The sequence below is a fragment of the Acomys russatus genome, chromosome 7 (genome assembly GCF_903995435.1).
Source record: "Acomys russatus chromosome 7, mAcoRus1.1, whole genome shotgun sequence".
Lineage (NCBI taxonomy): Eukaryota > Metazoa > Chordata > Mammalia > Rodentia > Muridae > Acomys > Acomys russatus.
In genome coordinates, this window is record NC_067143.1 from 35008547 (window position 1) to 35026640 (window position 18094).

Sequence of the window (18094 nt, forward strand, 5' to 3'; positions counted from 1 at the left end):
TGCCTCAAGGAATTGATGAAGACAAATGTGGCCAGGGCCTCCCCCTCCCCACAGTGGGATCCTGCCACAGGCTTTGCAGCAGGGACTGAGTAGGGCTGCCACTGCTTTCTGGTACTTCTTGGGACACCTGCTGGCAAATCCCACACCAGGGCCGGTGAGGGTGGTCTTTAAGTTATTCAGGTTTGGGCAAAAACATTTCCTGAATCCAAGCAGGGTGCCTATACGGCAACATTTTTTTTTCTTGAGTGTTGGAGTGGGGGGTAGGGTGGGGGTAAGATGGCACACTTGTGGAGGCCAGAGGACAGTTTTGGGGAGTCTGTTCTCTCCATTCTGGCATGTGGGGATCAAGTTTGGGTCTTTAAGTTTAGGCAGCAAGTGTCCCCCCCCCCCCCCCCCCAAGCCATCTCACTGGCCCTCCCTGCCTCTTTAAAAACTGGCGCCAAGGAAACAGCTCCTCCAGGAACTGGCTGGAGTCAGCAAAGTCAATAGCTGCAAACACACACAGGTGGGGGTTTGTTCTCAGCGCCTGCCAAGCAGGTGTTCCTGATACCCGGGCTTCGGGAGAGCTGAAGGAGTCAGAGGCTTTAGACTCCACGTGAAGCCAGGGCTCAGTGCTGCACAGTGGACTGGGATTGTTTGCTTGCTTGTCGATTTTTGGTTTTTTCAGACAGCTCAGCTAAGTAGTCTAGGCTATCCTAGAACTCAGTGTGAGGCCCAAGCTAGCCTTGAATTCTTTTTTTTTTCCCCCTAACCCCTAACCCTAACCCTTAACCTTGAATTCTATCCTTCTGCCGTAGCTTTCTGTGTACTCAGACTACAAGTGTGGGCTACCACACCTGTCTCCAACCTGCTTTTACAGTCGCACCACCGTCTCTGTGGGGAGTTATATAAAATGACGTGGTGCTTGCACACAGCCCACACACATCTTCCATCTGATTTAAAGCATCTCTAGGTGACTTATAATAATACCTAACACAATGTAAATGCTGTGTGAGTCGCTGCTATGCTGTGTTGTTTAGGGGATAATGACAAGAGGAAAAGTTTGCTTGTGTGTGACACAGATGCAAACATCTAGGACTAAGTACACGGCACACATCTGACAACAGAATGGTTTTTCTCACCCTAATTATTGTTTCTGTCTCCTCCTCCTCCTCTTCCTCACCCTTCTCCCCTTCCTCCTCAGGGCTACAAGTACACCATGCCAGCAGTATACTCAGTATGTAGCTGAGGATGAATTTAAACTTCTTTTTATTGTTATTTATTTTGTTTTGTTTGTTGGAGACAGGGCCTCGCTAGCCTGGAACTCAATATGTAGACCAAGCTGGCCTTGAACTCACGGAGATCCTCCTGCCTCTGCCTCCAAGTTCTGAGATTACAGAGGGGAACCACACTTTGTTTTGCTATTTTGAGACAAGGTCTCTGTAGCCCAGGCTGGTCCCATATTAATGGCCATCCTGCACCAACCTCGAGTGCCAAGAGTACAGGGGTGAGTCTTCATGCACAATTTTTTTTTTAAACAAAGTAAACTTTAAAAGAGTATCCTTTTCAGCTGGGCGTGGTGGCGCACGCCTTTAATCCCAGCACTCGGGAGGCAGAGGCAGGCGGATCGCTGTGAGTTCGAGGCCAGCCTGGTCTACAAAGTGAGTCCAGGATGGCCAAGGCTACACAGAGAAACCCTGTCTCGAAAAACCAAAAAAAAAAAAAAAAAAAAAAAAAAAAAAAAAAAAAAAAGAAAAACCAAAAAAAAACAAAAACAAAAAAAAAAACAAAACAAAAAAACAAAAAGAGTATCCTTTTCTCTAAAACTTTATACACTTCTGTACAATCTCACAGGCAAATACATCTTGATCATATTCATCCCTGACTGCGCCCCGCCCCGCCCCACCCCACCCCACCATCTCCTTCCCCTTCCCCATCACTTCCTCCTGCCATCATGTTCTTTTGTTGGGTTCGTTTTGTTTACGGTTTGCAGCCCACCGAGTTGAGTTAGTGCAGCCTTCGGGAATGCTGACCAGTCCTGCCCTGTGACCCTCCGCAGGTGACCACTGCTACAGTGAGTTCATGGACACAATGGCCGTGTGCGTGTGTGGGTGTGGGTGTGTGTGTGTGTCAGGACACCCTACAGAAGTCAGTTCTCTCCCATGTGTGGATGTGTGGTCTAGGGATCGAACTCAGGTCATCGACAAGCTCCTTTATCTGCCCAGCCATCTCACCAACCCTCTGAATATTTTCAATCCATTGTTCCATGAGCCCTCCCATGAAGATACTATGACACATGCAGAGCCAACTCTACAAATGGCTGTACAGGCTCCTAAAAGCCGCCCACATCCCTCAAGTCAGCCGCCCAGGAGACCAGGCTCTGAGAAGCAATGCTTGAAAAATGCTCTAAAGCTCTCTGTGCCTCTGCTTCCCCGCTTGTGATATTAGTAATACCAACCACAGACTAGTCAGGGCGAAGCGAAATAATGCATTTAGAGTGCCCCGGCTGGCACTGTGTTTCTTAGGGCAGCCAGCCAGTCTGCTACCACCAGCATTGGCGCTTTGCCCCAGAACAAGAGCCATGTGTGTAGGCCAGGCCAGGCCAGGCCAATGCAGCCCCTGGTGGGGAGAACCCAATGGTACCAGACCTGGACAGGAGTTTGTAAACTGTGGTGTACTGTGCCCAGGTGAATGGATGCGCTCGTTCCTGTCTTTCTGTGTATGTGGTTGGGGTGCTGTGTGGAGACCAGACGCTGATGCTGAGTTTCTTCTTCAATCACTCCTTACTGTTTTTTTTTTTTTTTTTCCGAGACAGGGTTTCTCTGTGTAGCCTTGGCCATCCTGGACTCACTTTGTAGACCAGGCTGGCCTCGAACTCACAGCGATCCGCCTGCCTCTGCCTCCCGAGTGCTGGGACTAAAGGCGTGCACCACCAGGCCCAGCTCACTCCTTACTGTTTTGTTTTGTTTTTCCACCTTCTTTTTTGAGTCAAGGTCTCCCTCCCATTGAACCTGCTCATTTGGCTAGATGGCCAGCAAGCCCCAGGGATAGTCCTGACTCTGTCTTCCCAGCACTGGAGCTACATGTGTCCACTACTATGTCTGGTTCTTGTTTGTTTTAGGGTTTTGGTTTTTTTGTTTTTTTTTTTTTTTTTGGGGGGGGGTTGTTTGTTTGGTTGGGGTTTTTCTTGTTTGTTTTGTTTTGTTTTTTGCTTTTTTGAGACAGAGTTTCTCTGTGTAGCTTTGGCTATCCTGGACTCAATTTGTAGACCAGGCTGGCCTCGAACTCACAGCGATCCGCCTGCCCCTGTCTCTCCAGTGCTGGGACTAAAGGCGTGAGCCTGGTGCTTTATGGGGCTCCTGGGGATCCAAATGCATGTCCTCACTCTTGCACAGCCAGCACTTCCAGGCTGACCCATCTCCCCGGTAAGCCCCACCCCCACCCTGTCCCTTTGTGTACTGGAAGCTGAACTAACTTAGCCATCAGGCTGCCCCAAGGGTCCTCAGACCCCACAGCAAAGAGAGCCTGTGTGCCATCCTTCGTGATGCAGACAGAAGAAACCAGTTCCCACACACATCCACCAGCCCGCCTTCCTTCGTCCAGGGGCCTACCCTCAAGGCTGTCTCCTGGGCCTTGCCTACTTCTGGCTTTCTGTCTCTTCTAAGATCCCTGCTTACCTTTCTGCAGCCTGCAGCAGCCAGGCTCCCTTAGCCTCTTCCTCTGTTAGCATTTGGTACCTGTAGATCCAGCAGCCCACAGTGCGCATGCCCTGATAACATGAACCGTCCCCGTCCCCCCCCCCCCCCCCCGCAACCCCCGGCTCTTTCGTCACAGAGACGATCCGCGCACGCACACACGTGTGTCCCTCTGCAGACTGTGAGGTTGAGGGCAGAATATAAGGACTTGTGGCCTTCCACCTCTTGTACTAAGGCTCCCCTTCATGTCAGTGGCGAAGGAAGGTCTGTGCACTCTGCCCCCTATGTGGCCGGTGAGTGTGTGTCACTGCCCGTGTATAAACCAGCTGTCCCTCACCTCGCAGACCAAATTATGCTGCTTCTGGCATAAATCCAGACCTGACTTGGATGTGTGGGTGACGGCCAAATAAATGTTGATTCCAGTGCCGGCTTGGCTTGGAGGGGTAGCGCTGTCAGGGGCTGCTCAGGGATGGAGGCCGTGGGATGAGTCACCCTGGCTGCCAGGAGTGAGGAGAGGGAGGGCTCCGCGCCAGGCCACACTCCTCGGCCTGCCTTCCAACCTCAGGACTTCTCTGCTGCTATTCTGTGATCTTTACCTTCCTTTCTCCACCCCGTGCCTTTGCTCCAACCTGGGTCCGCCCTTGCACCAGCAGCATGTATTTGAATGACAGCTTCCTGAACGCCCACCTTCCTGTAGTGTGCCCCTCATCAGCCTCATTCATCCAGTGGGCTTCATTTCTACCTCCTGACCACCCTAGAAAGAAGAAATCATGTCCCGTGCCATAGGTCAGGTGATGGGCCCCCCCAGACGCCAGCACGGCAGGAAGGGGCAGAGCAGCCTGATTGTGCAGCTCTGGTTAGGTCTGTTCTCTCCTATAGAGCTGGTTTATGTGGAGAGAACGTTCCCAAGCCTTGGGGGATGCGGGAGGCAAAGTTACTTCGCGGTGGTGTTGTCATACCCACACTCATGCTCAGTCTGATGTTTTGTACTTCTGTGTTGTGTCTCTTAGTCTTGTCTCTAAAGAAACTGTGAGGTCTCTGATACTGAAGATCTCTGTGACCTGCCAGCGCCCAGGGAGCATTCACCTGGCCCTTAGAATAGATGACAACATAGGCAGTAATAGTAAAAGCAATGGCTCCCATCCCAGAGTCCTCCCTGCACACAGCCCTAACTGCAAAGTGCAGCCCTTTCCCTCACTGCTTTCATTTAAAAGTGTAGGCATGAGGCTCAACCAGCTCAAGGTGGTAGAGCTTGGATCTCTCCTCCTGTTCAGTTAGACGCAGGAGGAGGCGGCCCTGGATTTCCGGGCTCCTTCCAGAATGTCTCCCCTCGCTTCTTTTGGGCCCTGTCCGCTGGCCAACATTTTAGGAGTAGTGGTAGAGCCCTTGGCATCTCTGTGGGTCCCACACTCTGTCACTTGCCAAGTCGTGGAGAGAACCCCGTTGACTGCATTGACAGGACAGAACAGGTCTCCATCTGGGCCTTGAGAGCCCGCGACTCAGAAGCCAAAGCCTCTCAGCCACCTTCTTGGTGTGCAGTGTTTCTCGGCTACTGCTAAGGCCTCTCATAGTCCCTGTGCCCCTTCAACCTACTCTATGTCACCAACCTCCTATCCTGTTGCCTTGAGACCCCGAGGCCTACCAGCAATATAGGCTTGCTTTCTTTTCTGTGGTAAATTTGTGCCTAGACCGTCTTTGGTTGGGTTGGTTTCCCTACATAGCGTGAATTCCTACCTTGGCCAGCGAGGTGAGGGAATCTGCGCCTTGCTCAGGCTACTCCAGGGGCCCTTTCCAGGAGCCCCCACCCCCAACTGTGTTTTCTTCTTTCCACTACTGAGGTCAAAAGGAGGCAGAGGGTCCCTTCTGGGAGTTTTCCTTCCTCCTTGCAATCCTGGACCTTTGACCCTTTGGCTCAAGGGAAAGCCAAACAGACTGGGGCTCTTCTCTCTCTCTCTCTCTCTCTCTCTCTCTCTCTCTCTCTCTCTCTCTCTCTCTCTAAGCAAGAGATAAATAAATGTCACTCTGAGATGACAAGAGAACGCTGGAGAAGATAAAAGGAGAGTAAAAGGGAGCAAAAGGCCAGAAGCAAAGGACATAGGCGAGATCTGGACTCTACACTGCGATGATGGGAGAGATGAAAGAGGAGGAAAAGAGATGAGATGGGAACACAAGACCGAATGGCAGAGCGGAGGATGAGGTTGCCATGGAAACGGAAGAGGGGAGGAATGGAGGGAAAGGAAGGCAGGATGGGGAAGGTAGAGGGACTCTGCAGAGGGAGGGGCCTGACAAGAGGCTAGATGACAGAAGGGAAGGCATGAGAGGGCCCTTGGTCCAGATCTGAGTTGGAATCCCCTGGGAAGCCTGCTTCACCCTGCCCACAGGGACTGCTTAGACTCTGAATCTGTCAGATGAAAATGTCCCCTCACTACAGGACCGCTCATGGGTTAGACCCAGTGAGTGTCATGCTGTCCCCTCATTGGTGATTCTTATCTTTGTCCTTGCACTTGTGAGCCAAAGTTTTGTTTGTTTTTCCCTGTTTCATTAAGCTGGGGGTCTTGGGTCCAGGACAGACAGCGTCCCTGTCGGAGAGACTGTGTGTGCCTTTTGCCTCTGGAATCAGAGGAAAGACAAGGAGCCATCCAGGAACGGTGGGCCTGTTGTCCCTCCCTCTGGGAAGAGGAACTGGTCCTGCCACGTGGGGAAAGGGAGGCCAGGCCGGGGCTTTCCACGTGGCAGCTTTCCAAGCTGTGCTCCCCTGCAGCCTCCTCTGTCTCCTTGAGTCTGTGTTCTCACAAGGATCTGAAGGGATGCTGGGGTGAGCCAACAGGCCAGGTGTCCGCCCCTGCAAAGTGTCAGACACAACTCCAGTAATTGACCTAATAAATAGACCAACAACAAGACCTTAAATTAGGATAAAGTACAAAAGAGAAAAAGAATTTCCGCATTCTGTTGTTTTTTTTTGAGACATGGCTTTGGTACGTTGGCCCTGTGATCCTGTAGTTCATACAGAACCCAGAGGCTACCCTCTAACTCCCCGGAGCCAGGACTACAGGTGTGCAAGCACCACACCGGGCAAGGAAAAGGGGGTTAAACTTGAACTTGCTGAGAACTTAAGAGTGGGACCTTGGCAGGTAGGGTGGCATGGGCAAGATTTCCTGCAGATGTGGCAGCTGCACTAAAAGTAGAGGGCTGGGGGACAAGGAAGAGCATCCTGGGCGTGTAGAACTGCATATGCCAAAAAGTCGCTTGCAGGCAAGGTCAGCGATGGAAAATGAAAGTACGGCCAAGCGGCACACAGGCATGGGTAATAACCGGGCAGGCTCATGGGGGCCTTTGACCGGGAGCACAGTGGGAAGTGAGTGTAGGGATCCAGATCAGGGTTGGCATCCTGCCCTGCCTGATCTGTGTTCACTTGACTAGTTTAGGATTTGAGGGCGAGAGACTGCTGTCCTGGCAGAGTTCTTAAGTTCAAAACATGGCCTACAGGAAGTGTTATGATCTATAATGATTACTCGGGGGGGGGGGGGGGGTGGAGGCGCCGCGGCGACACACACCTGGCTCTCTGCAGTGGCAGCTGATGGCATAAGCAATTGCTAGGTCCCTGAAGGCAGGCCAGCCGGATCGCCTGGACGGTAACAGGACGGTTGAGTGCTGAAAACCTTCCTCCCCATATTTAGACCTTACCGCCCTCCGTGTTGGACAGCAGTGACCTGCCGTAGGGCTTTGCTTTCCACCTCTGTTAGGAGTTCCACTCTGCAGTGAGAATCCTAAAACCAGGCAAAATGGTTAAAGAAAAGGGTCTGTCTGGGCGGTGGTGATGCACGCCTTTAATCCCAGCACTTTCTGTAGGAAGGCAGAGGCAGGCAGATCTCTGTGAGTTCAAGGCCAGCCTGGTTTACAAAGAGAGTTCCAGGACAGCCAGGGGCTACACAGAGAAACCCTGTCGCAAAACAAAACAAAACCAAGAAAAGGGTCTCCATCAGAGTCTACAATGAGGTGTGAGTCCAGCCTGTACGGTAAAGAAAAGGGTGCATGTGTTGAGTGGGTAATGTGCGCTGTCTGGTAGATGAAGAGTGAGAGCCTGTGGCTTCCACGGGCCTGGTAACTTCAGAGCCGGGCCATGTACTGGTGAGCATCAAGGGTCCCTTGGTATCATTTATTCATTCATCCATTTCCTCCTCTTCTTCCTCCTCCTCTTCCTCCTTCTCCTTTTCTTTCTTTTGTTTTTAAATGTGTGTGCCTGGAGAAGCCAGTGGGCAGCATCAGATCCCCTGGAGCTGAACTTACAGACTGTTGTGAACCATCTTGTGGGTGTTGGGAATCAAGCCTGTGTAGTTCCCTTGGGAGAGCAGTCGCCATCTCTCTCCGGCCCCCAATTCATTCATTCTTGATCCCAGGTGACTGTTCTTCCCAACAGAGGAGTTAGCACATGGGCAGAGGCCCCAGTCGTGAACCATCAAGTGTGAGGGGGCTGAGGGCCAACAGGAGAGCAAGGACAGCCTCGGGCAGCAGGCCACAAGCCTAGACAGGCATCCAGGCTGGAGACTTGCAGTCCTGCCTTGCCCTCTTACCATCATGGCTCCTCCCTTTATGGCCTCAGTGACCTTATTAAAAAGAAGCAGCTGCAGAGGGACTGGTGCTGTGGTACAAACCTATATGCCTAGCTCTTGGGAGGCTGAGTGAGGATAGCAAGGGCTGAAAGAGAGCTAGGCTGGACTACAGAGTGCTAGGGGTGGGGGCGGTTGTTGGGGGTTGGGAGAGGATGTCTGAGCCATGCATATGTGTGTGGTTTGTGCTCAGGAGGCTGAGATGGGATGATCTCCTGAGTCCACAAGTTCAAGACCTGTCTGGGCACGTCCAAACAGAGCAGGGGTGGACCTAGATCAGACCTTTGTGGCCTGTGGCCCAGTCTAACTGGTGGGGTTGGATCCCAGGAAAAGGGAAGCCGAGGAAGAGAAAATACAGCTACATTTCCGCTGCCCCCTCCATGCGGTGGGTGGTCTGGGGCTGACAGAAATGAGACTGTGGCAAGGGACCGAAGGTTTGCACAAGCTTTGGGCTTTCGCTTCCTCTTCTCTGAGGATCTGAGCACTTTACCATTCTAACAACAGAGGGAAGCCAAGAGGGATGTTTTGCTACCAGGTGAATTCCCAGGAGTGTTTCTTCAGCTGTGTGCCAGGAACTTGCCTCCCTTTCAGGCTACCTGAGTTGCCCCACCCTGGGGCCTACCACTTCAGCCCCACAGGGCCTTCATAGCACAGTTGAAACAGCTGGTCTGAGCGCAGAACGCTGAGAGCCTGCCCCTCCCACATGAGGCCACACCTCCTGCTGCTCACTGAGCTCAGGGTCCACCTGTTGGTGTTAGCTTTATTTCTGCCCCTGCTGTGTACACCGGCAGCACCTGGGAGGGGTTTGGAAAGCGGATTGTTTCCTTTGAGAAAACTTGGCCTCCCAGTATTAGCCCTGGTTGCTGCTCAGGTTGCACTGGGGAGAGGGTCCTCTTGGTCACCAAATTAAGTCAGTTGAAGTTGTGGGCACAGGCCGCCTGCAGGACCCCCCTGATTGTGGATGGCTTTATTTTTTGTTTTGTCTTGTAATTCACTATGTGACCGGGCTGGCCTCGAACTCAGAGTAGTGGGATTAAAGGCATGTGCCACCACCTCCCCAGCCAAGCCTCCCTTTTAGCAAGGGGGTGAGATGGTCTCCATGGAGGACAGGACCTGCTGGAGCCCTGTGTAGTGCGGGAAGGTGCTGTAATGGGAGGACCCTGTGTGGTGGGCAGATAGGATGTGGGCTGTAGATTTTCATAACCCTGAGATTCTAAGTAGGTCCTTGTGTCTGTTTCATAGCTAGAGACACTGAGGCCCCAACGTGTCAGGTGGCTTGCCCATTGGTCCTTGAGCTTCTATCAGTCCTCACGGGAGCCAAAGAACAGACACAAAGCACTTTTTGGAGTAACAGTGAGAAGCCTGGGGCCCTTTTTGGGGTAGGGAAGCCTGCCTCTGGGTCTCAAAGGGGAGACTTTACTCCCTCCCCAGAATCACGCCTGCCCCTCTGGCCCTGAGGTGATGCTGAGCCCTGGGAAATAGGGCAGCCCCGGGCTTCTGTGCCTCTCTGGGTCCCCTCCCCCTCCCAGCCTTTGTTTCTTGTCCTCCTTAGCCTCTCTCTCCCTCCCCCTCAATCTCACTCCTCTTCTACTGTCTTCACTGCCTCCTCCCCTCCCCCTTCCCTCCTCTTTTCTTCTTTCCCTGCGTCACTGCACTTCGGAAGCAGCTACTCTTAACATTTACTTTTTCCACACCCTGGGGAGAGAGGAGGGTGGGTGAGAAGTGGGAGGAGTTTAGCAGAGGTATACTAATGGATGCCCCCACCCCCCTGTCATTAGCCATGCAGTTTGGAAGAACACAGGGCCCCCCAAGCTCTTTTCTCTTGGGCACTGTCCCCACCACAAGTGATACAGAAAGGCATTGCCTTGAGAAGGGGGGTGTCCCTGGGGGCCTGCAGCATCCCTGTGCCACAAGTGGTGTGGTCCCCTGTGGGCTCTTCAGCCTTGAGCAGTCTGGGCCAGGGCATCCAACAGAACGGTTGTGGCCTGTGAGAAGGATCCAGGGGACTTGGGGACAACTAAACCGAAGGACTGGTCCAAGACAATGAAAGGGACGCTGGGCCCGTGGCCCGTGGCCCGTGGCCGCCTCCCCTCCACTTACTTGTGCACATCAGACCGACAGGCAGAGCTACAAGACACTTAGAACCTGCCATTCACTCCACCTCAGCCTCAACAGGGCCCCTTCAACCCACACGTAAACACACACTTGGGAAGACACAATACACACTCGTGCAAGCACAGCCACAGGGCTGTCTCAAGAGAGCAGACCACAACGACCACATGGAGGCCAGTCTTTGCCACCAGATTGCAAGCTCCTGCTGGCCCCAGGTAGCCCTGGGCAGCTTCTGCACTCAGATTTGGCAGCCTTAGAATTGAAGTCCCTTTGGGAGCTGGAGGTACCTGGTGTAACCCGCCTCCAGCCTGCTAATTAAGAACTCCTGTCACTGTGGCTGAGGCACCATTCCCTGGGCTGTGGAGTCAGGTTGCTGTAGGGTTAAACGGGGCCTGGAGCCTTCTGCAATGAGATATAGAGCCAGTGGCTCATGATTGACAATTCTTAAGCCCCTACCCTGGGCCCTCCAAGAGCTCTGACTGGGTGAGCCCCCTTTGACAGCCAGAGCAGGCTCCTGTCAAAAGCACCTGTTCCTGGAGGAAGAGCAGGCCCTGGTGGCCTGGGATAGGCTTAGTTTGCATCCCAAATAATGTGACAGTAAAGGGGTGTCTCCTTGTTGGAGGGGACCCCAGTTTGGAAGGTTAACCGTATGATTCTCTCACAGCTGAGAACCAGACCTAAGCTCCTGCTCTCACGTTGAGCAGGGTTGGCCTGTGGTCAGTGGTCACACTCTAGTCCATGTGTTCAGTAGGTTCTCTTGAGGTTATGTGTGTGTGTGTGTGTGTGTGTATGTCTCAACTGGGCTTCTGAGGAAAGCCACACCATCTCATCTTGTGTCTGTTCCAAGTCAGAAACCCTCCATAGGTATGAGATGAGAAACCAAGCTTTGGGACACAATAGGACACGACAGATCTAGCTCTGACCTCAGCAGTACTCAACTCAAGTTCTTTTTGTTGTTCTTATTGTTTGTCTGCTCACAACTCAGTATGTAATTGAGGCTGACTTCGAACTCCTAAACCTAGGCTACCTCTCAAGTGATGGGATTACAGGTGTGTGCTTTCGCACCTAGTTTCCTGTGCCAAGTTCCAAGCATAGGCTCTGCCATGACTGATCCCTCCTCCCACATGTGTTCCGCCTTAGGGCAAGTCTAGAAAATTTGCTGTATATATTGTTTGCTCAAAGCCACTGCACACACTCGGGCTGCTGCCTGGTGCTGTGTCTGGGATAGGCTGGTGTTAGCAGGCAGTGACATTCCCCAGAGTATTCAGGAAAACCAGCAGTGGCTCATGGGCACTGGAGATCGTTGTGATGGGCCCAGCAGGTCTCCTGTGTGTGCTCCACCGGGACAGAGCCCCTGTCTTGTTCACCTTCTCTAAGCACTAGACCTACTTCTCAGCTGGGAGTCAGATATATATATATATATTATTATTTTTTTTTTCTTCCCCCTTCATGAGTTCTTAGTTCTTGACAGTTATCTTTGCAATCACCAAAGCTTTGCTGAATTTGGGGCCTAAGGAAGGAAAGTTTTTTTTCATCCCTACCTATGACTGTCTTCCGGGAGATCTAGGATGCCAAAGCTATTGATCTTTACTCTTACTTAGGTCTTTGTAATTACCTAAGATCCTTGTTCTGCATTCTGCTCTGTGGGGTCCCATGCTTTCCTTGTGTGCTTTCGTTCTTCTACTTTTAGATGGAGAAGCTGGGGGCACAGAAGTGACTTTTTTGTAATCAATTACAAGTGACTGACATAGGAGATCCCTAGTTAAGTGAAGCCGGGCGTGGCATAGAGGGTGTCCAGAAGTGAGCTTAGCCCCCTGGACAGTTCCAGATGGACCTTGAAGCCCCTGGCAGGACGCCTATGTGACCCCTTCCACCAGAGCCCTGCTCTGAGCTTAATAGTTTAATCTTTCGTGTCTGTTGCAAGGAGGCCGGATTCCTGTCTGGGGTATTTTTAGCTGGCCTCCTCAGGAAGAGGAAGCTCCACTGAGTGCTGCAGGGGGGAAGGGCAGTACCAGGCTGGACTGATTTCCTGAGGAAGGGCTGTCCACTGGCCATGTGCCTGACCCTGGCCCCAGGAGTAAAGCAGGCAGGAGTCACCCTGTTAGTGTCACTCCTCTCCTGGAGTGAGTCGGGAACTGAGACAGGGCAGGGCGTGGGGACAGGAGTATCTGAAGCCCGGGAGGAGGTGCCCACACCACAGGCCTGTCGTTGGGGAAACTGCCTGAGCATGAGAGCAGGCCAGGAGACTAGTGGCAGAGCACGCAGGCAGTGCTGGGGCAGGGGTACCCAAGTAGGGGTCACCTTGTCCAAAGGTGTGGGGTTCACAGTGCTTGTGAAGTCAGGGGAGAGGAGGATGCCTTTGCTGGTTGTACAACTGGACAGGAGGTACAGTAGTGTTGTTTACAAGAACCTGGAGCCAGTTTTAACATTCAAGTCAGTGGTCGCTTAAGCCTTAGCTGTCAGATCTGCCTTGCAACGCCAGTGTCATCTAAAGCTGCCTTTCTTATCAGTATATTTGGGTATACATACATATGGCATCTAGTTAATCAAGACAAACAATGGCCTGCATGATAGACCTTATCAGGGCTGACCGGTGGTAACCCATGTTGGAAACCAGCCTCAGAGCCTAATTTAGCTTTGTGTGTTGTATTGTTTTCCTCTGTATATATCTTTTTTAAACCCTCATTCATGCAGTCATCACATCGCTAATGGCAGCAATTGTTTAACACCTCATACTGCATTCCCAGGGTCTGTGCAAAATTAATTACTCCAGCAGCACAGCCAGGAGGACTCTTGGCGTGCTTTAGAAACCTGGCACGTTATATTTTGAGTAGGTGGGTATTTTTTTTTAATCAGTTCTTAAAATAATGGAGTAATTAATTTCTAAAACAGAAGGGCTGGGGCTATGGCTGCGTGGAAGAGTGCTTGCCTAGCATGCTCAGAGCCCTAGGTCCAATCCCCGGCTCCGCAGAAAGAAAATAAAAAAGCTACTCAGTTTCATTCATAAATCACCAGGCTTGGAGACACATGTCTGTAACTTCAGCACTCAGGAGGGAAGGCAAATTCTGAAATTCAGAGAGCAAATTCCAAGCTAGCCTCAGCTACATATCGAGATATCCTGTCTTTAAAGGAAAAGAAAGAAAGAAAAGTAGAGACATTCATGCATTTGAAACAAATTTCTGAGGACCCATGAGACTTGGTTTAAGACCCACTGAACATAGATTAGGGACATGGCTCTGTGGCCAAAGTGCGTGCTGCCCAAACAGTCGGACCTGACTTTGGTCTCCAGCACCCAATTAATGGCAGCACAAAGCTCTAGCTGGAAGGCAGAGTCAAGAGAATCCCTCAGGTTTGCTGGCTCCAGGCTTAATTAGAGACCATATCTTAAAAAAAAAAAAAAAAAAGCCTGCACCTGTTCCATACACCTGCGCATGCATGCATTCTCCACAAAAGAAAGAAAGGGGACAAAAAGGAATCTCTGAACAGCTGGGTGTGTTGGCACACATCTGTAATCCTAGCACTGCAGCAGCATTTGGGAGGCTGAGGATGATGAGCTCTCTAGGCCAGCTACAACTACAAAGAAAGAGGATTGCAGATGAAAGCCCCCCCCCTCCAACAGGGGGAGCGGTAGTGGCACACACCTTTAATCCCAGAGGCAGAGGCAGGAGGCTCTCCGGGAGTTTGAGGCCAGCCTGGTCTACAGAGAGAGTTCTAGGATGGCCAAGGCTGCAAAATCCACCCTCCTCCCTGTTTTACAGATGGAAAGACTTAGGCAAGCAGTGGGTGGTGCTTACTCAGGGCTTCTCAGAGAGACTGAGGAGATGGTTACGTACACAGAGGTTGTCATTGCTCCCCATAATCTCAACGTGAAGGTGTCACAAGATATCAGGGCCACACACACCCCAAATTAGCTGGACCCTTGTCCTCGCTGAGTACAGGACTCAGCATCTAGCTAGCAATATTAACCTTCCCCTTTCTCCCACAGAAATGCCCTCGTAGCCAGACACCACGGCATGGAAGGCTTCATGGACTCAGGGACACAGACCGACGCTGTGGTGGTGCTGTCCTTGGCTCAGGCTGCTGTGCTGGGCCTGGTCTCAGAAAATGAGCTCTTTGGAGCCACCATAAGTGCTGAGGCCTTCTACCCAGACCTAGGGCCAGAACTGTCTGGGACGGGCATGGGGGAGCCAGGACCACCAGGACCCGACATCTATCAGCTGGCCTGTAATGGGCGGGCCCTGGAAGAGGCCCCAGAAGAGGAGGTGCTGGAGGTAGAGGCAGCCTTTGAGAAGCACACCCGGAGGAAGACACGCCCTCCTGTGCGGCTGGTGCCCAAGGTCAAGTTTGAGAAGGCGGAAGAGGAAGAGGAACAGGAGGTGTATGAGGTATCTGTGCCTGGTGATGACAAGGACTCGGGCCCTGCAGAGGCCCCTGCTGAGGTGGCCAGTGGTGCCTGCGAGGCCCTGGTGCAGAGCAGTGCCGTCAAGATGATCGACCTCAGCGCCTTCAGCCGCAAGCCCCGGACGCTCCGGCACTTGCCCCGAACTCCAAGGCCAGAACTGGACATGGTCCCATTTGATCCTCCTTTCCCGGACCCAGCCCGGGATGGCTTTCCCGAGCCCAGCATGGCACTACCTGGACCAGAAACTTTGCCCACTGAATGTGGTTTTGAGCCGCCCCACCTGGCCCCCCTGAGCAATCCTGAGCCTCCCAACATGACAGCGCCAGAACTCGTCAAGCCAGAACAGGGCTTCGTGTGGCAGGAGTCCAGCGAGTTCGAGGCGGACACGGCAGGTTCCACGGTGGAGCGCCACAAGAAGGCACAGCTGGACCGCCTGGACATCAACGTGCAGATCGATGACTCCTACCTAGTGGAGGCTGGCGACCGCCAGAAACGCTGGCAGTGTCGCATGTGCGAAAAGTCTTACACGTCCAAGTACAATCTGGTGACGCACATCCTGGGCCACAACGGCATCAAGCCACACTCATGTCCACACTGCAGCAAGCTCTTCAAGCAGCCCAGCCACCTGCAGACGCACCTGCTGACGCACCAGGGCACACGGCCCCACAAGTGCCAGGTGTGCCACAAGGCCTTCACTCAGACCAGTCACCTCAAACGCCACATGCTGCTGCACTCTGAGGTTAAGCCCTACAGCTGTCACTTCTGTGGCCGTGGCTTTGCCTACCCCAGCGAGCTTAAGGCCCACGAAGTAAAGCACGAAAGTGGCCGCTGCCATGTCTGTGTTGAGTGCGGCCTAGACTTCTCCACCCTGACCCAACTCAAGCGCCACCTGGCCTCCCACCAGGGCCCCACCCTCTACCAGTGCCTCGAGTGTGACAAGTCCTTCCACTACCGCAGCCAGCTACAAAACCACATGCTCAAACACCAGAACGTGCGGCCCTTCGTGTGCACTGAGTGTGGCATGGAGTTCAGCCAGATCCACCACCTCAAACAGCACTCCCTCACCCACAAGGTAAGGCCACCAGCCGTGGCTGACCCACCTGTCAATCTCCCCAGCCCTGGATGGGATTATTTAGGCAGTACACAGGTAAACTTTTTTTAGATTTATTATTTTATTTAATTTTTTCGAGACAAGGTTTCTCTGTGTAGCCTTGGCTGTCCTGGACTCACTTTGTAGACCAGGCTGGCCTTGAACTCAACAGCGATCCGACTGCCTATGCCTCCTGAGTGCTGGGATTAAAGGCGTGCACCACCACTACCTGGCTTTTAGATGTACTTTTTATTTTATGTATTTTATTTATGCGAGTGTTTTGCCTGCATGTGTGTCTGTGCATCACAGTGTGTGCCTGATGCCCTTGGAGGCCAGTAGAGGGCATCAGGGGCCCTGGAACTGGAGTTACAGATAGTCACGAGCTGCCATGTGAGTGCTAGGAATCAAACCTGGGTCCCCTGGGAGAGCCATCTCTCTATCCCTTACTTACTTTCATACTTAGAAATTTTGGCACAGGCCTGTAATCCCAGCACTCAGGGAGGCAGAGGCAGCCAGATCTCTGTGAGTTCTAGGCCAGCCTGGTCTACAAAGCAAGTCCAGGACAGCCGAGGCTAACACAGAGAGACCATGTCTCCAAAAAAAAAAAAAGGAAAAAAAGGTCAGTGGATTACCACTGCACACTGTTGTAAGAGTCGCCTTTTAACATGTTTTGGAGGCCTCAGGAGATGGTTCAGTGCGTAAACTGCTTGCCGTGTAAACATGAGAACCCAACTTAAGGTAAAAGCTAGGTGTGTGGGTGTGTGTGACCCCACAGTGGAGAGGGAACATAGGCGGGTCCCGTGGACTCACTAGCCAACTGGCATAGCCAGTCAGGCGTGGTGGCGCACGCCTTTAATCGCAGCACTCAGGAGGCAGAGGCAGGCGGATCGCTGTGAGTTCGAGGCCAGCCTGATCTACAAAGAAAGTTCCAAGACAACCCTGTTTTGAAAACAAAAACCAAAACAAATGGCATAGCCATAATAGTGAGCTCAGTAAGAGTCAGAGAATACGGTGGAGAAGCAAATAAGGAAGCAGACATCCTGACATCAGCCTCCGGCCCCCACCTGTGCTTGCACTTGGGCAATTGCACACACACATACTGCACATATGTACGCACATACCACACACACATGCTCGCACACTGGCATACATATATACAGGTACATGTGTACACATACTCACCACACACATGCACAGATGAGGAATTTAAAAGTTTCTGTGTGAAATGTTTGTGGAACTCCCTCAGGACTCAGGTCCCTCCCTGTTTCCTGGATATACGGCCCGAGAGAGCCAGGATGCTATGGCCAGAAATGCAGAGGATCACAAAAGTGTATCAAAACCTTTGGTTTCCCTTTAAGAAAAGGCAAACTATACATGACACAGGGATAGATGGGGCTGGGGAAAGCAGCGAGGTGACTCAGCAGGTAAAGGCACAGCTACCAAGCCTGAAACTTGAGTCTGATCCTCAGGACCCACGTGGTGAAAGGAGAGAGCCAACTCCCATTAGCTGCAATTTGAGACAGACACACACACACACACAGACACACACACACACACAGACACACACACACACACACACACACACACACACACACACACACACACACACACACCCCTGAGGTCAGTCCCCTGCCCCTGTGTAAGAAGCTAGGCGTGCTGACATGTGTTTATAATCCCAGTGCTGGGGGTGTAGGCAGATCTTGGAGGTCTCTAGCAAACCAGCCTAATCAGTGAGCTCCAGGTGCCCAGGAGACTCTTGTCACAAACTGGGACAGCTCCTGAGTGTAGTAGCACAATGTGTTTTTCCTCCTGGCTCCAAGTTCCCAGAATAATGACTCATGAGACTCAAAATATATTTACAAATAAATATCTAGACCATATAGCTAGCCTCTTCTCTGACTAGCACATAGCTTAAAAAAACAAACAAACAAAAAACCCCAAAAAACCATTTATACTAATCTACATTCTGCCATATGGCTGGTTACCTCTGTTCAGGTACCATGCATCTGTCCTCCTCACATCTTTGCAGGTAAATCTCCCACACCTGGCTCAATCCCAGAATGCTCTCTGACTACTAGATGTCCCACCCTCTTCTATAAGCCATAGGGGTTTTTTTTTAATTGACAAGAAATGCATCCATATAAAACATAAGATAAGATAATTCTCTTTATACCTGAAAATCAACCCCTGAGGCTGACGTGGCCTCCAC

General features: G+C 52.0%; 1 protein-coding gene across 5 annotated transcripts in view; it reads left to right on the forward strand.

The window, feature by feature from the left end:
- Nucleotides 1-18094, forward strand: part of Znf710 (zinc finger protein 710) — a 68645-nt gene that overhangs the window by 44001 nt on the left and 6550 nt on the right. For all 5 annotated transcript variants that reach the window (XM_051148773.1, XM_051148772.1, XM_051148770.1 and 2 more), the window contains exon 2: nt 14379-15867. In XM_051148773.1, coding sequence (XP_051004730.1) covers nt 14407-15867 — 1461 coding nt within the window. In that variant the 5' untranslated portion in view covers nt 14379-14406. The remainder of the gene's footprint in view (nt 1-14378; nt 15868-18094) is intronic.